The sequence below is a fragment of the Bombina bombina genome, chromosome 7 (genome assembly GCF_027579735.1).
Source record: "Bombina bombina isolate aBomBom1 chromosome 7, aBomBom1.pri, whole genome shotgun sequence".
Taxonomy (NCBI): Eukaryota; Metazoa; Chordata; class Amphibia; order Anura; family Bombinatoridae; genus Bombina; species Bombina bombina.
The window spans coordinates 209,660,331-209,686,535 of record NC_069505.1 but is presented as its reverse complement, the minus strand read 5'-3'; the positions used below and the strand labels follow the sequence as shown (position 1 = coordinate 209,686,535).

The following is a 26,205-nucleotide window of genomic DNA, read 5'->3' as shown; positions in this document are numbered from 1 at the left end:
GCAGAGGAAGTTGATGCTGCTCCTGTTTTGAAATTACGAAAGGAACGAAAATTAGACTGTCTAGTCTTGGCTTTGGCTTTGTCCTGAGGCAGGGCATGGCCTTTACCTCCTGTAATGTCAGCGATAATCTCTTTCAACCCGGGCCCGAATAAGGTCTGCCCTTTGAAAGGTATATTAAGCAATTTAGACTTAGAAGTAACATCAGCTGACCAGGATTTTAGCCACAGCGCCCTGCGTGCCTGAATGGCGAATCCTGAATTTTTCGCCGTAAGTTTAGTAAGATGTACTACGGCCTCCGAAATGAAAGAATTAGCTAGTTTAAGGACTCTAAGCCTGTCCGTAAGGTCGTCCAGAGTAGCTGAACCAATGTTCTCTTCCAGAGACTCAATCCAGAATGCCGCTGCAGCCGTGATCGGCGCAATGCATGCAAGGGGTTGCAATATAAAACCTTGTTGAACAAACATTTTCTTAAGGTAACCCTCTAACTTTTTATCCATTGGATCTGAAAAAGCACAGTTATCCTCCACCGGGATAGTGGTACGCTTAGCTAAGGTAGAAACTGCTCCCTCCACCTTAGGGACCGTTTGCCATAAGTCCCTTGTGGTGGCGTCTATTGGAAACATTTTTCTAAATATCGGAGGGGGTGAGAACGGCACACCGGGTCTATCCCACTCCTTAGTAACAATTTCAGTAAGTCTCTTAGGTATAGGAAAAACCTCAGTACTCGTCGGTACCGCAAAATATTTATCCAACCTACACATTTTCTCTGGTATTGCAACTGTGTTACAATCATTCAGAGCCGCTAACACCTCCCCTAGTAATACACGGAGGTTTTCCAGTTTAAATTTAAAATTTGAAATATCTGAATCCAGTCTGTTTGGATCAGAACCGTCACCCACAGAATGAAGTTCTCCGTCCTCATGTTCTGCCACCTGTGACGCAGTGTCTGACATGGCCCTAATATTATCAGCGCACTCTGTTCTCACCCCAGAGTGATCACGCTTACCTCTTAGTTCTGGTAATTTAGCCAAAACCTCAGTCATAACAGTAGCCATATCCTGTAATGTGATTTGTAATGGCCGCCCAGATGTACTCGGCGCTACAATATCACGCACCTCCCTCTGAGCGGGAGATGTAGGTACTGACACGTGAGGCGAGTTAGTCGGCATAACTCTCCCCTCGTTGTTTGGTGAAATTTGTTCAATTTGTACAGATTGACTTTTATTTAAAGTAGCATCAATACAGTTAGTACATAAATTTCTATTGGGCTCCACTTTGGCATTGCAACAAATGACACAGGTATCATCCTCTGAATCAGACATGTTTAACACACTAGCAAATAAACTTGCAACTTGGAAATACAATTCAATTAGAATAATATTAAAACGTACTGTGCCTTTAAGAAGCACAGAAGATTTATGACAGTTGAAAATTAATAAATTGAAACAGTTATAGCCTCAATCCTTGTAAACAACACAACTTTAGCAAAGGTTTAATCCCATTAGCAAAGATAACAAATTCTGAAAGCAGGAAACAAATTACAGAATAAACGTTTTTTATCTCAGTCAAACTATAATTCTCACAGCTCTGCTGAGAGAAATTACCTCCCTCAAAATAAGTTTTGAAGACCCCTGAGCTCTGTAGAGATGAACCGGATCATGCAGGGAATACAATGAGTTGCTGACTGAAATATTTGATGCTTAGTAAAAGCGCCAAAAAACGGCCCCTCCCCCTCACACACAGCAGTGAGGGAGAACAGAAACTGTCAGAAAACAGATTAAGCAACTGCCAAGTGGAAAAATAGTGCCCAAACATTTATTCACTCAGTACCTCAGCAAATGAAAACGATTTTACATTCCAGCAAAAACGTTAAACATAATCTATAGTTATTAAACAGCTTTATGTATTTCATACAGTGTAATTCTAGTGAAGTACCATTCCCCAGAATACTGAAGTGTAAAGTATACATACATGACATTATATCGGTATGGCAGGATTTTCTCATCAATTCCATTGTCAGAAAATAAAAACTTCTACATACCTCTATGCAGATTCATCTGCCCGCTGTCCCCTGATCTGAAGTTTACCTCTCCTCAGATGGCCGAGAAACAGCAATATGATCTTAACTACTCCGGCTAAAATCATAACAAAAACTCTGGTAGATTCTTCTTCAAACTCTGCCAGAGAGATAATAACACACTCCGGTGCTATTTTAAAATAACAAACTTTTGATTGAAGATATAAAACTAAGTATAATCACCATAGTCCTCTCACACATCCTATCTAGTCGTTGGGTGCAAGAGAATGACTGGGAGTGACGTAGAGGGGAGGAGCTATATACAGCTCTGCTGGGTGAATCCTCTTGCACTTCCTGTTGGGGAGGAGTAATATCCCAGAAGTAATGATGACCCGTGGACTGATCACACTTAACAGAAGAAAAAGGTGTTTTTTTAATTTTATTTTTATATGAAATGTAGGATCCCCCATTAGCCCCCAACCTCCCTGATCCCCCTCGACCTATTGGCTGCCAGTACCCAGTTTACTAACAAATTTGCCCTTTTTTTTTTCCACCCGCCTCCCTGCTATGGCTCCCACCCACCAACAAGCGGCACCATCGCTGATCGATGCAGAGAGGGCCACAGAGTGGCTCTCTCTGCATTGGATGCTTAAAAAAAGGTTATTGCAGGATGCCTCAAAATCGAGGCATCACTGCAATAACCTGAAAGTGGCTGGAAGCGATCACGATCGCTTCCAGCGCTTAAAAACCCTGAGGATGTACAGGGTACGTCCTTGGTCATTAACTGACAGTTTTTGTAGGACGTACCCTGTACGTCCTTGGTCCTTAAGGGGTTAAAGGAACAGGAAACATTTTTTTTTTTCTTTCAGGATTTAGAAAGAGTATGTGATATTAAATAACTTTCCAATAATTCACTTCTATTATCTAATTTGCTTTGTTTTATTGATATAATTTGTTGTATAGGATACCTAGGTAGGCTAAGGAGCTGTTGATTGGTGGCTGAATCATCTTATTGGCTCACCCAATGCGTTAACTAGCTCCCAGTAATGTATTGTTGCTTCTTCAACAATGGATACATAAAGAATGAAGCAAATTAGATAATAGAAGTAAATTGGAAAGTTGTTTAAAATTGTATTCCCTATCTGAATCATGAAAGAAAAATGTTGGTTTCATGCCCCCTTTAAGCTATGGTGATCATGTAGTAAACTGGTATTTTCACACATTTCACAAGTTTTACAATTTGTGTGACAGATTCTGAAAATATTTTCCTAATTAAAACCCAAGAATTAAAAAAAAAAGAAAAAAACTTTTCCATGAAGTCTGTGTAATTTCATATTTAATTTAGTAAATATTCTAAAGTAAACAGCACATTGATGATTGCTTCTTTTTCTGGGGAGTGGGGGTGCTTAGTTCTGCATAACGTTGATCAAAGCATAGTTGGCATATGTATAATTGTAGGCAATAGCACATAATTTCAGAATAGATTGAAAGACCAACTAACATTGTAGGCAATGGGGGTATTGAAAGAAGGACCAACTAAACTGGACACTTCAGCAATTTATATGCAGGTATGTATGCAGCCAAAAGAGAGGGAGTATTTCTCACGTTTAGCCCACTAAGGACAACTCATGAGATGCTAATGAAAAAGGTAAGCTACCAGAGATGTGATAACCCTTAAACTCTGGCACACCGACTTAGAAAATTACCTAGAAAATGTATTGACCCAAATAACATTTATAAACATTCAGATAGAGCACATTAAAAAATGTCTTTAATGATTCAGATAGAGCAGCAATTTTAAGAAACTTTCTAAAATACCCCTATTATCAATTTTTCTTCGTTCTCTTGCTATCTTCATTTGAAAAAGAAGGAATCTAAGCTTAGAAGCTGGCCCATTTTTGGTTCAGAACCTGGGTAGCGCTTGCTGATTGGTGGCTAAATGTAGCCACCAATCAGCAACTGCTATCCAGGGTCCGAACCAAAAGTGGGCCGGCTCCTAAATGTAGCCACCAATCAAGCAAGTGGTATCCAGGGTTCTGAACCAAAAATGGGTGGCTCTTAAGCTTAGATTCCTGCTTTTTCAAATAAAGATAGCAAGAGAAGAGGAAAAATTGATAATAGGAGTAAATTAGAAAATTGATTAAAATTGCTGCTCTATCCAAATAATGAAAGAAAAACTTGTGGGTTTAGTACCCCTGCAATTGGTAAATAAATGGATAATGAGCTGTATTGTGAATAACCTGCATCTCCAATAAAAGTATGTTTTTTTTTAACATAAAATTATTAAGTACATGTCTTCTAATAAATTGCCCTAACATAACCTGATTTTTAATAAGGTCATTTAAATCAATATAAATAAAATGTAAATCATTGGTTTTCAAATAAATAATCAATCTAGGGATTTGCAGTTACATAAAAACAGAATTTATGTTTACCTGATAAATTACTTTCTCCAACGGTGTGTCCGGTCCACGGCGTCATCCTTACTTGTGGGATATTCTCTTCCCCAACAGGAAATGGCAAAGAGCCCAGCAAAGCTGGTCACATGATCCCTCCTAGGCTCCGCCTACCCCAGTCATTCGACCGACGTTAAGGAGGAATATTTGCATAGGAGAAACCATATGGTACCGTGGTGACTGTAGTTAAAGAAAATAAAATATCAGACCTGATTAAAAAAACCAGGGCGGGCCGTGGACCGGACACACCGTTGGAGAAAGTAATTTATCAGGTAAACATAAATTCTGTTTTCTCCAACATAGGTGTGTCCGGTCCACGGCGTCATCCTTACTTGTGGGAACCAATACCAAAGCTTTAGGACACGGATGAAGGGAGGGAGCAAATCAGGTCACCTAAATGGAAGGCACCACGGCTTGCAAAACCTTTCTCCCAAAAATAGCCTCAGAAGAAGCAAAAGTATCAAACTTGTAAAATTTGGTAAAAGTGTGCAGTGAAGACCAAGTCGCTGCCCTACATATCTGATCAACAGAAGCCTCGTTCTTGAAGGCCCATGTGGAAGCCACAGCCCTAGTGGAATGAGCTGTGATTCTTTCGGGAGGCTGCCGTCCGGCAGTCTCGTAAGCCAATCTGATGATGCTTTTAATCCAAAAAGAGAGAGAGTAATCCAAAAAGAGAGAGAGGTAGAAGTTGCTTTTTGACCTCTCCTTTTACCGGAATAAACAACAAACAAGGAAGATGTTTGTCTAAAATCCTTTGTAGCATCTAAATAGAATTTTAGAGCGCGAACAACATCCAAATTGTGCAACAAACGTTCCTTCTTTGAAACTGGTTTCGGACACAGAGAAGGTACGATAATCTCCTGGTTAATGTTTTTGTTAGAAACAACTTTTGGAAGAAAACCAGGTTTAGTACGTAAAACCACCTTATCTGCATGGAACACCAGATAAGGAGGAGAACACTGCAGAGCAGATAATTCTGAAACTCTTCTAGCCGAAGAAACTGCAACCAAAAACAAAACTTTCCAAGATAATAATTTAATATCAACGGAATGCAAGGGTTCAAACGGAACCCCCTGAAGAACTGAAAGAACTAAATTGAGACTCCAAGGAGGAGTCAAAGGTTTGTAAACAGGCTTGATTCTAACCAGAGCCTGAACAAAGGCTTGAACATCTGGCACAGCTGCCAGCTTTTTGTGAAGTAACACCGACAAGGCGGAAATCTGTCCCTTCAGGGAACTTGCAGATAATCCTTTTTCCAATCCTTCTTGAAGGAAGGATAGAATCCTAGGAATCTTAACCTTGTCCCAAGGGAATCCTTTAGATTCACACCAACAGATATATTTTTTCCAAATCTTGTGGTAAATCTTTCGAGTTACAGGCTTTCTGGCCTGAACAAGAGTATCGATAACAGAATCTGAGAATCCTCGCTTCGATAAAATCAAGCGTTCAATCTCCAAGCAGTCAGCTGGAGTGAAACCAGATTCGGATGTTCGAACGGACCCTGAACAAGAAGGTCTCGTCTCAAAGGTAGCTTCCAAGGTGGAGCCTTAAAAGTATTGCACACCAAATTTGGAAGCTTTAACCCTTAAAATAAAAGAACCGGAGCCGTTTTAAAACTTTAACCCCTTTACAGTCCCTGGTATCTGCTTTGCTGAGACCCAACCAAACCCAAAGGGGAATACGATACCAAATGACGCCTTCAGAAAGTCTTTTTTTAAGTATCAGAGCTCCTCTCACATGCGACTGCATGCCATGCCTCTCAAAAACAAGTGCGCCACACCGGCGCGAAAATGAGGCTCTGCTTATGCTTTGGGAAAGCCCCTAAGAAATAAGGTGTCTAATACAGTGCCTGCCGATCTTATTATATCAAAATACCCAGATAAAATGATTCCTCAAGGCTAAATATGTGTTAATAATGAATCGATTTAGCCCAGAAAAGTCTACAGTCTTAATAAGCCCTTGTGAAGCCCTTATTTACGATCGTAATAAACATGGCTTACCGGATCCCATAGGGAAAATGACAGCTTCCAGCATTACATCGTCTTGTTAGAATGTGTCATACCTCAAGCAGCAAGAGACTGCACACTGTTCCCCCAACTGAAGTTAATTGCTCTCAACAGTCCTGTGTGGAACAGCCATGGATTTTAGTTACGGTTGCTAAAATCATTTTCCTCATACAAACAGAAATCTTCATCTCTTTTCTGTTTCTGAGTAAATAGTACATACCAGCACTATTTCAAAATAACAAACTCTTGATTGAATAATAAAAAACTACAGTTAAACACTAAAAAACTCTAAGCCATCTCCGTGGAGATGTTGCCTGTACAACGGCAAAGAGAATGACTGGGGTAGGCGGAGCCTAGGAGGGATCATGTGACCAGCTTTGCTGGGCTCTTTGCCATTTCCTGTTGGGGAAGAGAATATCCCACAAGTAAGGATGACGCCGTGGACCGGACACACCTATGTTGGAGAAAATTTTCATATTTTGTAGAAATGATGCAGAGGTTTAAAACAAAGTCTTATGGTATACCCTGAATAGATGATCTTGGGAGTCGGCAGAAAAAAAAGTTCCTTGGAGGCTAAAAAAAAAATATCCCTCCTCCACATATGGTGGACTTGTCCATTAATTCAGCCCTACTGGAATGGCATTATGGCTGAGATGAGCAGGTATTGGGAGTCATTATTCCCCCTAACCCTTGTCATTTATTATATAATCAAATACCAAAGATGGTGGGAGAGGATAAGTACCTGCTCCTCTTGTTGATGCTTAATGGAGCGAAAGGATTAATTCCACTGTATTGGAAAAAACAAACTATCCCCACCATTCAAGAATGGAAAAACAAAATTGCTGACCTTTTGAGGTTGGAGAGGTATCATTACCTCAGATCCGGGAACCTGTGCACACATGAAATGATGTTGCTCACATGGGAGGGGCGAGGATTATAACTCATTGGAAAACAATATAACTACTCACCGATAATGCTCATACCCCCTCCCTCTCCTCTCCCCCCCCCCCCCTTTTTTTTTTTTTTCTTCTTCTTTCTCCCCCTCTCCGCCTTGTTGTTCTGTCCTCCCCTCTCCGCTTTCCTCCAGAGTCTTCCTGCTCTCCTCTTTTACCGTATCCCTTTACCTTTAACACCTTGACAGTTCTCTTTTGTCAAGGAATCACGGTCACTTCGGGAAGACCACAATCCACGGCTAGATGTATTAGGTAATGCCGTGTAAAGTTACCTCTTATATTGATTTACTCCCGAGGTTTAATAAATGACTTACCTGTTTATAAGTTCACACTGTATCACTAGAATATATAATTATGGAAGAATAGCTTCTCTCGCAAATCAGAATAAGATATATATTTCAGTTAGTTATCCGGTTGGCCTTATAGGACATCTGACATACTACAATGTACTGATTTAGCAGAATTTGTCAATGCACGCGAAATGTTTGCAACAAGTTGTACTCACTTATGTAATCAGTAATTTTGTGTGATGCAATGTACTTCTTCGAATTTCGCTAATAAAGCTCATTTAAAAAAAAAAAAAAAATATCCCTGAGACATCAATATGTGGTAATCTGCAAAGCCACGTTTGCCGAAAACAACTTTATCTACCACTTATTGCTTCGACAATTTGATCTCCAGACCCTGATAGACATATAATTCTACATGATTTCATGCACAGGATCATTTTTACTACCTATAATCATTTTAATAAAAGATTCCAAATTAAAGTAGAAACTCACTTTCCATCAAAAGGAAGATTTATGAGTTTGTATTCAAAATCAGTGGATCATAAAAGCAGGACACTAAGTAGAAAACCCTTCATTTTCCATAAATACAACAAGAATGAGTAAAGTGTCGAAAAAACAATTTATGTAAGAACTTATCTGATAAATTCATTTCTTTCATAGTGGCAAGAGTCCATGAGCTAGTGACGTATGGGATATATATTCCTACCAGAAGGGGGCACAGTTTCGCAAACCACAAAATGCCTATAAATACACCTCCCACCTCACTCATACCTCAGTTTAACATTTAGCCAAGAAGTAGAAATGATGTGCTTTATACAAAAAAATCATAACCACAAAAAAAGGGTGGGTCTCATGGACTATTGCCACTATGAAAGAAATGAATTTATCAGGTAAGTTCTTACATAAATTATGTTTTCTTTCATGTAAGTGGCAAGATTCCATGAGCTAGTGACGTATGGAATATAATACCCAAGATGTGGAAGTCCACGAGTCACTAGAGAGGGAGGGATAAAATTAAAACAAGCTATTTCCGCTGAGAAATTAAATCCAAAAATAATTAAGTTTTCTTAGAAATTTCAAAAAAACCCTCAAAACAAAGGCATTAGAATCAAACAAACAACTGCCTGAAGAACCTTTCTACCAAAGGCTGCTTCCGAAGAAGCAAACACATAAAAATGGTAACATTTAGTAAATGTATGCAAAGACCAAGTTGCTGCTTTGCAAATTTGATCAACTGAAGCTTCATTCTAAACAGCCCAAGAAGTGTCAACTGATCTAGTAGAATGAGCTGTAATTCTCTGAGGATGAGACTGCCCCACCTCCAAATAAGCTTTGTGAATTAAAAGTTTCAACCAAAATGCCAAAGAAATGGCAGAGGCTTTCTGACCTTTCCTGGAACCAGAAAAAAATAAAAAATAGACTAGAAGTCTTTCTGAAATCTTTAGTAGCCTCAACATAATATTTCAAAGCTCTTACCACATCCAAAGAATGTAAAGACCGTTCAAGAGTATTATTAGGATTAGGACACAAAGAAGGAACAACAATTTCCCTATTGATGTTGTTAGAATTCACAACTTTAGGCAAAAATTTAAATGAAGGCCGCAAAACAGCTTTATCTCGATGGAGAATCAGATAAGGAGACTCACAAGAGAGAGCAGACACTTTAGAAACTCTAGCAGAAAAGATAGCCAAAAGAAAAAATACTTTCCAAGAAAGCAATTTAATGTCCAGAGAATGCATAGGCTCCAAAGGAGGAGCCTGTAAAGTCTTCAAAACCAAATTAAGACTCCAAGGAGGAGAAATTAATTTAATAACAGGTTTGATATGAATCAAAGCCTGAACAAAACAGTGAATGTCAGGATGTTTAGCAATCTTTCTATGAAATAAAACAGAAAGAGCAGAAATTTTTCCTTTCAAAGTATTTGCAGACAAACCCTTATCCAAACCATCCTGAAGAAACTGTAAAATCCTAGGAATTCTAAAAAAATGCCAAAAATAATCATGAGTTGAACACCATGAAAAATAGGTTTTCCAAATCTAATAATACATTTTCTTTGAAACAGACTTATGAGCCTGTATCATAGTGCTAATCACCGAGTCAGAGAAACCTCTATGACTAAGCACTAAGCATTCAATTTCCATGCCATCAAATTTAGAGATTTGAGATACTGATCGAAAAACGGCCCCTGAGACAGAAGGTATGGCCTTAAAGGAAGTGGCCAAGGCTGGCAACTGTACATCTTGACAAGGTCTGCATATCAAAACCTGAGAGGCCAAGCTGGAGCTATCAGAAACACATAAGATCGTTCCATTATGATCTTGGAGATCACCCTTGGAAGAACCACCAGAGGCGGAAAAATTTAAGCAGGTTGGTAAAACCAAGGAACTGCTAGAGCATCCACCATCTCCGCATGAGGATCCTTGGACCTGGAAAGGTATTTTGGAAGCTTCTTGTTCAGACGCGAGGCCATCAGATGTATTTCTGGAGGACCCCACATCTGTACCAATTGAAAAAACACATCTGGATGGAGAGACCAATCTCCCGGATGTAAAATATGATGACTGAGATAATCTGCTTCCCAATTATCTACTCCTGGGATATGAATTGCAGAAATTTGACAAGAGTTGGATTCCGCCCAAGAAAGTATTAGAGATACTTCTTTTATTGCTGAAGGACTGCGAGTCCCCCCTTGATGATTGACATATGCCACTGTAGTGACTTGTCTGTTTGAAATTCAATATAAAATTCTCTCTTCAATAGAGGCCAAGCCTGAAGAGCTTTTAAAATAGCATAGAGTTCTAAAATATTGATTGGTAACCTCGCCTCCTGAGGTTCCCCAACCCCTTGTGCTGTCAGAGACCCCCAGACAGCTCCCCAACCCGAAAGACTTGCATCTGTTGTGATCACAGTCCAGGAAGTACGAACAAAGAAGGTTCCTTTAACAATAAGGTGATGGTTTAACCACCAACTGAAAGAGGTAGCGGAGCACCGGTTAAATTAAAAAGCAAAAGTCTTTATTAATCCAAACAATGATAAAACAAAGTTGTGCAAACGGAAAAACAGTGGTGTCATCGTCCAAATAGGAGTCAGCTCATACAGCTGACATGTTTTGGCGAGTAGCCGTTACCAAAGCTGCTAGTTTGCGTGGGTAAAATCCCCGCCTTTAAAAGAAAATAGATGACTCCTATAGGACAATAGTTAATTACAACATTTACATATTAACTGTTGCCTATCTCACAGATAGTGTTAAGGAGACCGTGAACCTATACTTTCAGTGTCTGTCTCTATTGGGAGCACAGTTCCTTAGTGGGCTAAATCTTACTCATATTAACTCTGTACATATAAAGATAGATTATTTAATAAATATATTGTTATTCTTCATGTTCATGCTTTGTAACTATACAGAATTTTGCCTATCTATAGACAAAACCACCATTAAATAAGCTCCAAGTTAAATAACCAAAAGTGCTTGTCTTAAATTTTATGCTATTCTAAAATAAAGGCTTTTTCTACCAAGTGGATCTCACAGTGTTTGCCAAGTGGTTGTCTAACTGAACAGGATACTGTTGTGGAATGAATGTATTTACAACCTCGGTATTCATGTGGGCTAAATAAATATTTCAGTGCTCCAAGTGTAAAAATCTAATTGAGCAAGGGGCTAGTAAGGACCCAATATAAAGGGATTTTTTTTAAGGATATGATGCCTTTATTTACACTGTAATAGATTGCATGTAAATAAGCCCTACCTTTTTCAGCACCCTGATAAAGGTCCCTAATATGATGCTATTCTCCTATTGTGGCTGATCCCGTAGAAAGCATCCACAAATATCTGCTGCTTCTGAATACTTTTGTTATAATAATTAAAAGGTACTGTAAATGTACTCAAGATGGGGATTCCTCGAGCATTACAGATATATTTATTCTCCATCTTAATATATTGTGTCCCATTGTTCCTAAATTGTGCCCCATTTTTATATTGTGCTTTGCTGATAAGGTATTCTAGTGGGGAGCCCTCATGCATTAGAGGAGCTAATATGTTAATTCCTCATCTTACTATTTAGCCCACATGAATCCCGAGGTTGCAAATACATTCATTCCACAACAGTATCCTGTTCAGTTAGACAACCACTTGGCAAACACTGCAAGATCCACTTAGCCCTAGTAAACCCCTTGGTAGAAAAAGCCTTTATTTTAGAATAGCATAAAATATAAGACAAGCACTTTGGGTTATTTAACTTGGAGCTTATTTAATGGTGGTTTTGTCTATAGATGGGCACAATTCTGTATAGTTACAAAGCATGAACATGAAGAATAACAATATATTTATTAAATAATCTATCTTTATATGTACAGAGTTAATATGAGTAAGATTTAGCCCACTAAGGAACTGTGCTCCCATTAGAGACAGACACTGAAAGTATAGGTTCACGGTCTCCTTAACACTATCTGTGAGATAGGCAACAGTTAATATGCAAATGTTGTAATTAACTATTGTCCTATAGGAGTCATCTATTTTCTTTTAAAGGCGGGGATTTTACCCACGCAAACTAGCAGCTTTGATAACGGCTACTCACTGAAACATGTCAGCAGTATGAGCTGACTCCTATTTGGACAATGACACCACTGTTTTTTCCGTTTGCACAACTTTGTTTTACCATTGTTTGGATTAATAAAGACTTTTGCTTTTTAATTTAACCGGTGCTCCGCTACCTCTTTCAGTTGATTACTCTTTTTGACCAAAAAAGCGAGCTAGCACGGTTGATTCCCTGGAGCCCTTCTGACCACACTGCAACACAGACTGCACCCAATAGCAAGCCAGGAGTATCAGGATGCGCACGCCCCCCCCCCTCCACAGACGTCTGAAGAGGGATCTAATCGGATTGGCTGGTGATTGTACCTGGAAGTCTTCACGGACGCAAGAAAGCGGAACCGAGTTGAAGCAGCGGCACCTGTTACAGAAGGAGCTTCAGGACACAGCTGTCTTCCTCCCTAGGACCGGACCGAGTGCAAAACTGAGCGCAGAAGAGGGGGTAAGAGAGAGGTAATCCTCTCGGTTTTTCAGTATTTAACAGAACTGAAACAGATGCATACTTGGGGCTATTTGTATAACGCTGAATTCCAGTAGTGGTGTCACTTTACATACAGCCAGAGCTAAACGAGCAGGGGGGAGAGTCCACAACCACAGTTTAACCACCAAGTCAGAGAGTGTTGAATGTTGGGATTAACGTATATCAACTGTGATATCTGAGTATAATCCCTGCACAATTGGTGCAACATGCAAAGCTGTTAAGGTCTGATATGAAAATGAGCAAAGGGGATCGTGTCCGATGCTGCAGTCATGAGACCCAAAACTTCCATGCACATAGCCAATGATAGAGACTGAAGGTTTAGACAAGCTAAAACTAACTTCATTCATCTCTTGTCTGTCAGAGAAAGAGTCATGGACACTGAATCTATCTGGCAACCTAAGAAAGTGACCTTTGTCTGAGGAATCAAGAAATTCTTTTGTAAATTGATCCTCCAACAATGTTTTTGAAGAAACCACACAAGTTGTTTTGTTTGAGATTATGCTAAATGAAAAGATTGAGCTAGTACCAAGATATCGTCCAAATAAAGAAACACCACAATACCCTGCTCTCAGATTACAGATAGAAGGGCATCGAGAACCTTTGAAAAGATACTCGGAGCAGTCGCTAGGCCAAATGGAAGAGCGACAAATTGGTAATGCTTGTCTAGAAAAGAGAATCTCATAAACCGATAGTGGTCTGGATGAATCGGTATGTGAAGATAAGCATCCTGTAAGTCTATTGTGGACATGAAATGACCTTGCTGAACAAGAGGCAGAATAGTCCTTATAGTAACCATCTTGAAAGTTAGGACTCTTACAAAACGATTTAGAGTTTTCATATCCAGAATTGGTCTGAATGAATGAATTCCTTCTTTGGGACAATGAACAGATTTGAATAAAAACCCAAACCCTGTTCCTGTTGAGGAATTGGAACAATCCCCCCTGAGAGCTCTAGATTTGAAAAACACAGAAAAGCCTGAGCCTTCACAGGGTTTGTTGGAACATCGGAGGTCTTATTCTGAAACCTATTTGATACCCCTGAGAAACAATATCCTGAATCCACTGATTTTAGACAGAATCTGCCCAAATGTCTTGAAGCAATTTCATTCTGCCCCCCCACCAGTCGGACTGGTTTGAGGGTCGCACCTTTATGCAGTCTTAGGGGCTGTATTTGGTTTCTTATAAGGCTTGGATTTATTCCAATTCGTAGATGGTCTCCAATTGGAACCAGAGGCCTTAGGGGAAGGAGTGTTTTTTTGTTCTTTAATCTGATGAAAGGAACGAAAACGATTGGGAGCTTTAAATTTACCCTTAGATTTTTTATCTTGGGGTAGAAAAACTACCTTACCTCCAGTGATAGTGGAGATAATAGAATCCAATTGAGAACCAAATTAATTATTACCTTGAAAAGATAGAGAAAGTAATCTAGATTTAGATACAATATCAGCATTCCATGATTTAAGCCATAAAGCTCTTCTAGATATAATAGCTAGTGACATAGATTTGATATTAATCTTAATATCGAATATAGCATCACAAATTAAATGATTAGCATGTTGAAGTAAAAGAACAATGCTAGACAAATCAGAAACTGATAACTGCTGTGCCAGACTGTCCAACCAAAAACTTGAAGCAGCAGCAACATCAGCTATAGAAATAGCAGGTCTAAGAATATAGCCAGTATGTAAATATGCCTTCCTAAGATAAGATTCAATCTTCCTATCTAAAGGATCCTTAAAAGAAGTACTATCTTCCATAGCAATAGTAGTACGTTTGGCAAGAGTAGAAATAGCGCCATCAACCTTAGGGACTTTCTCCCAAAGCACTAAATTGGACACAGGTAAAGGATACAATTTTTTAAACCTAGGAGGAGGATTAAAAGAAGTACCAGGCTTAGACCATTCCTTAGTAATCATATTAGAGATAGCATCTGGAATAGGAAAAACTTCAGGAGTAACCTCGGAAGTCTTAAAAACAGAATTCAAACGTTTGCTATTCTTGTCATCAAGAGCACTAGATTCCTCAATACCCAAAGTAAACAATACTTTCTTTAATAAAGAACATAGAATATATTCAATCTTAAAAAGAAAGGTTAATATATCAATTTCAGTGTCTGAAGTAGGATCCTCTGAGCCAGAGAAATCCTCATCAGCAGAAAATACTTCAGTATGCTGTTGATCAATACAAACTTAATCAGATTTATGAGAAGGATAGACCTTTTACGTTTATTTGAAGGCGGAATAGATATATATCTTTTATATCTAGAGGAATAGCATGTACATTAGACTGTGAATGTTTAACAGTAGATGTATTTGTACTTATAGAAACATTATCAGCATGAAATAATTTCTCATAACAAGTGCCACATATTTGAGCTGAAGAAGGAAGATTAGCTAATTTACAACATACACACTTAGCTTTGGTAGATTTGTTTTCAGGCAACTTGGTTCCTACAGTAACATCAGAGGCAGGATCAAGTTTGAGTCATCTTGCAAAATGTAACAAAAAAAAAATAAAATAACATTTAAACAAAATATCCAATTTCCTCAAAATAGCAGTTTCAGGAATGGGAAAAAAATGCTGATGAAAAAATACTTATATGCAAAACAAAAGCAAACATCATAGCCCTCTGTATTAAATGAAAGCAGAGAGCAAAAGAGGGAGAGACTTAAAATAACAATTTTTTGGCGCCAAAAATAACGCTAACAAAGATGACGCAAATGCAGAGAAAAAAAACTTTTGGTGCCAAAGTTAACAGGAAATGACACGATTCGCGTCAAAAAAATTGCGGCAGCAAAGACGCAAGAAATTACGTGACTTGCGTCACAACAAACGCAAGCTCTGCGCCAATAATATTTGCGCCAAGAATGACACAATAAATAGAAGCATTTTGCGTCATCACGAGCCTAATTTGCATGCAAAGGTTTGAAAAAAATAGTCCAAAGTTACAACTAGCTGGAACTCCAGGTAAGAAAAAAATTACAAAATTTCTCCCAAAACATAATTTTCCATGCTGAAACTGTTAGACTGCAAAGGAAAATAAACATAGACCTGACTCATGGCAAATAAATGCAATATATATTAAAACTTTAAAAAATAAAGTGCCAAACATAGCTGAGAGTGTCTTAACAAATGATATATACTTATCTGAAGGCACCCATCCACATATAGCAGACAGCCAAACCAGTACTGAAATTGCAAGTTTCGCTCTTCATTTTTGCATAAAACAGCCAGAGTCAGTATTATACTGTTCTATCAAAATTCAACCCTTTTCACTTGGAAAAAGTATGTGACAGCGCTAAAACAACAGTAAACAATTAACTCAATTCATAATAAAATTAAATATATCTTTAATATAAAACATCCTGCACAATACAGTACTCTAAAAAGATAAAATATTTATCACAGTACAGATTATTGATATAATACAGAGTATAAACAATACTTGCACTGAATAAAGGTGGTGGCAAAAACAAGTCTCTGTGTTGAATTAGCAAAAGTGTAATCCAAAAAGACAGAAACACCGGCTGGCAGTTTCACTGCTACCTACTACGCGTTTCAAGGCATATCAAACAATTTCATGCTATCAAACAGTTCTAAGCATTTATTGCTATTTAAGTCAAACTATTTGCAATTGTTTTTGATGTTGCTAAGTGATTAAAATGAAACGTCACGATTAATGGGTGGACTAATTAACAAGTCTGCTATATAAGAGAGTGCCCAGAAATCTAATCTATACCACCTGATGAAAAGGTTTCCTTGAATCGCGTAGTGAGTAGCAGTGAAACCGCCGGCCGGTGTTTATGACTTTTTGGATTACACTTTTGCTGATTCCAACAATGAGACTTGTTTTTGCCACCACCTTTATTAAGTATTGTTTACACACTGTATTATACCAATAATCTGTACTGTGATAAATATTTTATCTTTTATAGTACTGCATTGTGCAGGATGTTTTATATTAAAGATATATTTAATTTTATTATGAATTGTGTTAATTGTTTTCTATAGATACGCTTTTGTTGAATGTTACAAATATTTTTATTGTCCTGTGAAAAGGATTTTTATATGAAAATTTTCTAATTTAGACTAGAACACAACCAAATAATTATTGTAATTTTGCCACAAGTAGACGCTCTCCTATATTACCTTATTATACTATTCTATGCATATGAATTACAAATTGTTGATGAGTTGGTACCTTATATCCAAAAGGCTCTAAAAGCTTTATCCTACAACCAGAAGGGAACATTGTATTATGCTTGGTAGTACATTGTATTATGCTTTTGGTACAACTTACTGAAACCATTTAGGATAAAGTCACAATCTTTTCTGTCTGTGTATTTGGTTTGAATTTTGTGCTCTAAAATACAAATAAGGGTCTATATTTATTTAAAACAACAAAGATTACCTTTCTAATTACAGAACTGTATTATCTTTCTGATGTTACTATATATACAAAAGAATAAAAAAATTATATAAACTACATTTAGGTTACATGTATAAGCTGCATTATGACATGTAAATATCACCTATATGACATAAGATATTGTTGTTTTACAGATGCAAAATACAAAATATTCCAAAATACAAACTATCCCAAAATACAAACGTAACTTGGATAAAGGGTTTTCTACCTGTATTTTTGTATTTTTGTTATTAATTGAATGGGGTAAATTGATGAAGCTGCATTCACAGTGTTTGGGGTTTGCGTGAGTGAGCCTGCAGCCACATATTTAAGCGGCAGACACCACTTCTTTTGCCTGTCCACCACCTCAGAGGGGCGGGACCAATTACCCCAACACCACTCGTTCGGGATGATTGGCACGCCGTACTCTAATGCAATTGGTTACAAAGGAGCAGAGGGCGGTATTGTGCAAGAAACCTCTTGTGCAATATTAAATTTCACCACGCGATGCCGCATCGCAAGTTGCAATTACAGGCAGACAGGTTTACTTCTTGGGAACCTGTCCACCTGCAATGATGATAGATTCTGCCCATTGTCCTTATATTTTAATTTGTATTTTTAAAAAACCAAAACAATTTAAAATAATTTTTTTTATAGCTAGACACAGAGCAAGCTACAGCAGATATTCTCTTGCCATGATTTATGGCACAGATAGTGAAATGTGGATGCTTACCTTGGACAAAGAGGAATCCACTTCATTATTGTCCTTTGTAGTTAAATAAAGGGATCGCACTTGATTTTGAACATTACTGTAGAATGTTGTTTCCCAGAACTGTTGATTTGTCCATATTGCATGGTCTTGCACACAAGAATAAGCAAACTGACTCACACCAGGGGACAATTTCTGTAAACAAAACAAATATCGAAAAAGTTATTCCTTTTGTTTAAATACATATTCTCTCGGGCTGATAAGGACAATTCCTACGGATATATTGGTAGACAGGGATACGCCAAAAGAAACAAACACAAACTATTTCTCTTTCAGTACAGGGTTTCTTTTTCCAAAAATGAAATGTGCTACATTTAATGGGACATGAAACCCAACTTTTTTCTTTCATGATTCAGATAGATAATGCAATTGTAAACAACTTTATAATTTACTTCTATTATTCAATTTGCTTAGTTCTCTTGATATAATTTGCTAAAAAGCATATCTAGATATGCTCAGTAGCTGCTGATTGGTAGCTGCACATAGATGCCTCGTGTGATTGGCTCACCTATGTGCATTGCTATTTCTTCAACAAAGGACATCTAAAGAATGAAGCAATGGTTTAGTGTCCCTTTAAATACATTATTTTAGATGAAAAAAGACAAAAAAACGACACACATCCCTGCTAACACAAATTGATGTAATGATACTGGTAATGAAGAAACATATGGGACCTTTAAATAATATTTACAAATTATTTAGATTAAATATAGTACATTTGAATTGTTTTCCTGAAATTTTAAATTAAATTCATGCATCTTCTTCTATAAAAAAAAGAACACCCCCCCCCCCCCAACAAAACAGTAATTTTATTCAACTAGTTTAGTGACAGACAATAGAAGAAAAAAAGTAAATACAAATCTGGGTTTTAAATATTCTATAAACGGTAAGTAAATAAATGAAAATATATTAGAAATGACGAAAATGTAAAAGTAATGATACAATATGTGAGATGGTTTACAATAATATATAGTAATAAAGGCTCATACTGAATAAGTATAAAGTATTACTACAAGTAATGGACATGAAAATCCCTACAGAACATAAGTGCATTGAAAAGAACAAAGTATTTCATAAAAAAACTTTCTTGCTTCCATTTAAAAACTCAAAAAATGCCTCTGTACTCCTCTTCCAAATGTACACTCTGTGCTTTACCCCCACATCGGCTCTGGACTGACAACGCACACTTGCCACCAATCCAGAGCCAACAGAGGAACAATGGCTTTTAGTTCCACATGTGCAGCCATAAACCAGGAGACCCAGCTATGGAGAATAGAAATATATGAATACAGTCGTTGGTTTGTATTTTCTCAGTTATAAAACAGGTAACTGCTCAGGATGCCAAATCTCTGGTCACTGAAGCATGCTGTCGTGTTAACAAAAGCTTATGTATTGTCTGAAAAGAGGATGTGTTCCTTAAAAGCTTTTTATTAGCAAGAACAAGTACTGAATACACTTTTTGATCCTCAATAACAAACAAATAAAACGGAACAAAATAAATTATGGATCTCATCTAAATGCTTATTTATATGATCTAGAGATCGGAGTATAAGATTGTGAAAAAAGTGTCCATATTTAAAGGGGCATTAAACACTTTGAGATGGTAATGTAAAATGATAAATTTCCTGTAATTCCATTCTGAAATTGTGAGCTTTCCCGTTCCTGTTATAAATGGAAGTGCAGAACCCCGTTATATTCCACAAAGCAATTGGCTGCACTCTCTAGTGACCTCTTTATAACTGTCTCTAATTGGCCACAGCAGAGAAGGTAACCTAAGTTACAACATGGCAGCTCCCACTGTTTTATAGACAAAGCTTTACACTTATTTCGTCAATATTTAAATATCTAACGAAACTTTAAAAAAAGATAATAATAATAATACATCTATATGTTGTTCTCAGACTATATTTTTTCTTTGAATGCATCATTCTATCTAGCATTTATTTAGTGTTTAATGTCCCTTTAATAACTTATAATTAATGTGGTTAAATGATAATATTATGAAAGATTTTGATTGCACTGTTTATATGGGGACCAATAATGTTTTGTGCAACCATCTCATTAGGTCTGATCATTATGGACCAGGAATATCAGGATGTTTAACAGGACCTTGTTGAGTTCCACCATTATTATGTTGTCATAATCCAGAAAGACAATTCCACATTACACATCACTAAACAAATTTAAAAGGGACATGAAAGTTAATATTACATTTCCATGATACAGATAAAAAAAAATACTTTTATTACTACATTAAAGGGATACTAAGCCCACATTTTTTCTTTCACGATTCTGATAAAGCATGCAATTTTAAGCAACTTTCTAATTTACTCCTATTATCAATTTGTCTTTGTTCTCATGTTATCTTGATTTGAAAAAGCAGTAATAAAAGGTTAGGAGCCGGCCCATTTTTAGTTCAGCACCTTGGTAGAGCTTGCTGATTGGTTTGCTACATTTAACCACAAATCAGCAAGTGCTACCCAGGTGCTGAACAAAAAATGGTCCAGCTCTAAAGCTTACAGTACTGCTTTTTCAAATCAAGATAGTATGAGAACAAAGAAAAATTGATAATAGGAGTAAACTAGAAAGGTGCTTAAAATCTCATGCTCTATCTGAATCATGAAAGAAAAAAAAAATTAGGTTTAGAGTCCCTTTAAATCATTTCTCTCAATACTGTTTTTTTTTTTTTTAAAAACACGGCTCCTTTCTATGACAGCATACTGAGGTAGGCACAGGAAAGTGCACGTCGCGCACTATATGACAGCAGTGTTTGCCACATTGTTTGTAAAAATATTATACCCATAGTGCTCAAGACACATGCAACCCTGATGAGCCTACCTCAGTATGCTTCCTTGCAACAAAGGTTAAAAACATAAAGAAGTTTTCTTTTCTCCATCTTTTAATTGTATGCTTAACGTTTAATTTTGACTACCAATTCCTTTTAAAACCACTCTTTATATTAATCTCCGTAGAGTAATACAAATGCAGATTACTTGATACAAACCTACAGAGATTTCAACTGAACATGTCAGCGACGTGGCTCTCACATTCGCTAAATACAAAACACTTGTAATGATGCAGCGCACACTTTAAAAGCAAAAAGGCTCTTATTTCAACACTTTTCACTCATCTTGTTGATATATGTCGGACCTACTGGACACTGAAAGCCAATAACAAAAAGACTTGGAAATGTCCTGTGGTTAAATCAGATCCATCCTCCCCTCTCTGGAAAGATGTAACACTTTTGACAGTTCAGGTTTAAACTGGAATAGACTACAAAATTTATGAACAACTTCTCAATTCTCAATCTCTAAAGTATCTGAGGATAATGGGTACCAGTTGGAGAGAAAAAACAAAGGTGTACATTTAATACGATGCAAGAACAAGATTTTTCTGGTCTGCAGACCATACAACATATTTACTAGGTAATGACATTTGACTTAATGTAAAACATACAGGCTGTCTATCACATAATGTGGTGTTGTTGTACACATTGCTCACTGGGATCATATGCGCCTGACAAAAGCAATTTCTTGGCAAGTACACGATGAGTAAGCTAAAGTTATTAATAGAATTAATAGGTTTTAAAACTGCTAAAAATAACAGTACAGTTTAGCTTTGTGTTTTGTTACTTTGCTTGTGTCCTTAATAATTAATACAATTTACTAATTACTAGGCACGGACATTTTGGATCATTTGTTGTGATTCGAATGAGGAAGAAGAAAACAACGGCTGCTCACGACATTCAGATCTTTTCAGGGCCACATTTATTCTTGTGAATGTGCAACACACAATATCTGTACAAATCCAGAGGCACCAAAAAGAGGCACATAATTAATTATCCGAATGCTTGTGCCTGGTAATTACATGACACATTTATTTATTTATAGCTGTAACTCATTATTAGCCTGAAAGGGACATAAAGATGCAAAAGGAAATGATGTTTCAGGGCATTTTATCAGTGCCTTGCACAGGAGTTAAACACATAGGTGCATGAAACCCAAAAACATTTATTTTGTGATTCAGATAGAGTGTACAATTAAAAAAAAACTTTCCAATTTGCTTCCATTATCAAATTTACTTAGCCCTTTTGGTATTCTTTGTTGAAAAGCAGGTAGGAAGGTGTAGGAGCGTGCACATGACTGGAGAAATATATGGCAGCCGTTTTATAACTTTTATACATTTGCAAGAACAGTAGGTGGCAGCAGTGTTACATGTCATGTACTGCTTTAAAAATATGCATTCTACCTGTTTAAGTGTCTCTTCAACAAAGTATATCACGTGAACAAAGTAAATTTGATACTAGAAAGTAAATTAAAAATTTTTTTTTTAAAAGTGTTTGCTCTCTCTGAATCACAATAGAAAATGTTTGTGTTTCATGACCTTTTAAAGTCGGCTCCAGAGCAGCAATTAATGCACAACTGGGACATAGCTGAAAACACCAGAGACAATGACTAGAGGCATATGTGTGTAGCCACCAATCACCAGCTAGCTCCCAAAGGTGCAATGCTGCTCCTTAGCATATCTAGTTAGGCTTTTAACAAAGGATGAGAATAGAATAAAACAATTTATGCTTACCCTGGCAGGGAGAGTCCATGACTTAATTCCTTAGTGTTGGGAAATACAACATCTGGCCACCAGGAGGAGGCAAAGACACCCCAGCCAAAGGCTTAAATATCCCTCCCACTTCCCCTTATCCCCCAGTCATTCTGCCGAGGTAACAAGGAAAAGTAGGAAGAAACATCAGGGTATAAAGGTGCCAGAAGAAATAATATAAAAAAGGGAGCCGCCCATCAAAACATAAATAACAGGCAGGGTCGTGGACTCTCCCTACCAGGAAGGAAAGGAAATTATCTGGTTAGCATAAATTATGTTTTCCTGCCCTAAGGCAGGGAGAGTCCACAACTTCATTCCTTACTGTTGGAAAAACTTTACCCAAGCCCCAGAGGACACTGAATGAATAACGGGAGGGAACATATAGATGACAAACAGAGAGCAAGATTGTCTAAGTGCCTTAGTAGCCTGAAGATAGAACTGAAAGGCACGAACCAAATTTAGATTGTGAAGCAAGCGTTCCTTTGCTGAAGAAGGATTAGGACACAAGGAAGGAACAACAATTTCTTGATTAATGTTCCAATCCGACACCACCTTAGGGAGGAACCCTAATTTAGCATGGAAAACAAGATAAGGGGGGTCACATTGCAAAGCAGAAATATAACAATTTAATGTCAACAGTATGCATAGCCTCAAACGGAGCCTGCTGCAAAACACTAAGAACAAGATTGAGGCTCCAAGGCGGAGCCCCAGATCTAAACACAGGTCTGATCCTAGCCAAAGCCTTAACAAAGGACTGCACATCCGGTAGCTCAGTCAATTTTTTATGCAGTAACACCGACAGGGCCAATATCTGTCCCTTCAGGGAACTAGCAGATAAACCCTTCTCCAGTCCCTCCTGGAGAAAAGATAAAATGCTGGCAACCTTAACCTTATGCCAAGAAAAGCCATGCTCTTCACACCAGTACAAGTAAGTCCTCCACACTTTATTGTAGATACGACGAGTAACTGTCTTACGAACTTGAACCATAGTGTCGATAACACTCTCAGAAAACTCTCTAGTGGCTAATACTAAGCAGTCAATCTCCACGCAGTCAGCCTCAGAGAATCTAGATTTTAATGAACGAAGGGACCTTGTAACAGCAGATCTCTGCGACAAGGTAACCTCCACTGAGAGGAGGACATCCCCACTAGATTCGCAAACCATGTCCTTCACGGCCACGATGGAGCAATCAGAATCACTAATGCTTGCTCCTGCTTGATGTGAGCCACCACACGAGGGAGAAGATATACAAGTCTGAACCTCCATGGTACCGATAGGGTACCTGGGTAGCTTGGTATTGAGGCGGGATGTCCCCCACTCGCTGCATATCTCTGCAAACACCTCGGGTGGAGAGACCATTCCGCTGGGCGAAAGGATTGCCTGCTGAGGAAGTCAACTTCCCTGTTGTCTACACCCGGAATGTGGATCGCTGACAGCGTACATCTGTGAGTCTACGCCCACTTTAGTATCTGAGGTACTTCATGTGACGGACCGCCTGGTACCACGAATGAGTACCTCCGTCATAACACTTCCCTTGTCCTGGACATCCCTTTATACAGAGCTAGCAACTGTATCTACCCCAGCTAGGCTGGTCTCAGTGAGCTCCCAGGCAGGTAGCGTCCCCTCTGCCCTGCAGTTCTCTCCTGGCAGGTATCGTCCCCTCTGCCTGTCTGCTTCTAGGCAGGAATAGATCCCTCTGCCTGTCTGCTTCTATGCAGGAATAGATCCCTCTGTCTCCGGATAGTGGGACCAGAGCTATCGTTGCTGAGACCGGGGTCAAGCCAGCGGCTGTATCTCCCCCAGCTGGGCTGGTCTCAGTGAGCTCCCAGGCAGGTAGCATCCCCTCTGCCCTGCAGCTCTCTCCTGGCAGGTATCGTCCCCTCTGCCTGTGTGCTTCTAGGCAGGAACAGATGCCTTTGCCTCACTGCTCCTTTCAGGCAGGTACCGTCCCCTCTGCCACACTCCTTTCTTCAGGTAGGTATTGATTCTTTTCCCTGCACTGTCTTTAAAAAGATAATTTAAGCTCACAAGGCCAGCTCTTTGCTTAAAGGCCCACGACTCTGTAGCATATCTCTCTTGCAGGGAAAGTGCAGCCAGAATGCAGGGCCAGAACCTCTGCTACTGGTATACCTGAAAGAATCAGACAGGACAAACTGTTCCAGAAGGAACTACTGCCAATTCTTTATTTCACCCAGGACTAGCTTCTACTAACACACCAGTAAGCTTATGGTGACACGCACTCCATAAACATAAACATAGGAAAACACTTAGAAAACAATATAAGGGACTATAATTTTGCCAACAGGATGGACTATTCAGTATAACAGTAAAAATAACAACCATCTGTTTGTATTTTCACCTTTGCAAATATATGCAAATTAGTCATTGCTCCTGTATCCATTTTGGTGGTGAACATGCAACCAATAGAGGGCGCTGTGTTATGTTTTTGTGATAGTTCAACCAATTGATGGCACTGTGTCACACATGCTCCCACAATGGACACTCACACCCTGTACCCATCCTGTATCTATGGATACAGGGTGACATGGACATAAGACAGAGTTATGAAAGTACATGGGGTGTCCAGTGTTGTGTTAACTTTGTTGAGATGACCAGGGCCCTTGAAACTACACCAGTGATACAAAAAAATCAGAAATCCAGTGAAATACACATCGACATGGAATAAGCTAAAGCAGGTTAAAGGCTTTCCCCATATATTTATTCCATTGATATCACTGAGTATCGTGTGGGACTCTTATAACTTCCAATGTTTGATCAATGTAGCTCCAAATTTGTATATAATATGGGACTCTTAATCGATACTCATCTCCTCTTTTAGGCGTTTGTCAGATACTGTTATTATATTTAGAAAGTTAAAGATTCTCACTGTTAATTGTTTAGTTGTTGAGCTAGTACAACCTAAAGTCTTTAATGTTATGCTAAAAACATTGGATCTTCTATGTGGAATGTTTAGCTACAATATTCGGATAATTGCAGTAGTCTATAAGGGCTAGGTTATCTAGACATCGCAGTGTTTTTTTCCATCCTACCTTGAAACTAATCTCTTTTTTTTTCTTTTCTCTTACCCAATGTATTTGTACATAATTTTTTGCACTATCATACCAATGCCCTTAAGTATTAAAGCCAGAAGCGGCTCACTTAGCTATGTGGTCTCATATCATCTTTGTTTGTACCTTTTTGAATATACAGTATCATATTCTTAAGCATGACTTCATCTTCTCAGCTGAGTCCTATTCAAATTACCCTGGCTCTCCTACAAATGTGTATTTTTATATTTCGTGGCTGCTACACTCCTACATTTTGGCCGATTACAATAAAAGGTTAGCAGATCAGGGGAATATGGTCCTAATTTTAACACTTTGTATACCATACAATATCTGCAATAGGCTCCTTCTTATATCATATAACCACCACCTAGCTGTCTGCGGCTGGGACAGCAGTGACGTACTCAGTTTACTGAAAGTTAGAGCTTAATTTGCAGTTCTATATATTATAGATCATTCAACTTATAGGAACTGAACTTACGCCTTTAATTTATTCCCTCGTGATTTCTGCTAGCTGTACTCCCAAACACTAACTTAACCTTCAAACATTGTAGTTTAATATTAGCATTATTATT

The 26,205-nt window shown here is 38.1% G+C and overlaps 1 protein-coding gene across 1 annotated transcript in view; it reads right to left on the bottom strand.

The window, feature by feature from the left end:
• The window catches only part of SBF2 (SET binding factor 2), a 1,344,181-nt gene that overhangs the window by 321,690 nt on the left and 996,286 nt on the right, over positions 1-26,205 (bottom strand). Inside the window, exon 18 of the mRNA XM_053720592.1 lies at positions 17,933-18,103. Coding sequence (XP_053576567.1) covers positions 17,933-18,103 — 171 coding nt within the window. The remainder of the gene's footprint in view (positions 1-17,932; positions 18,104-26,205) is intronic.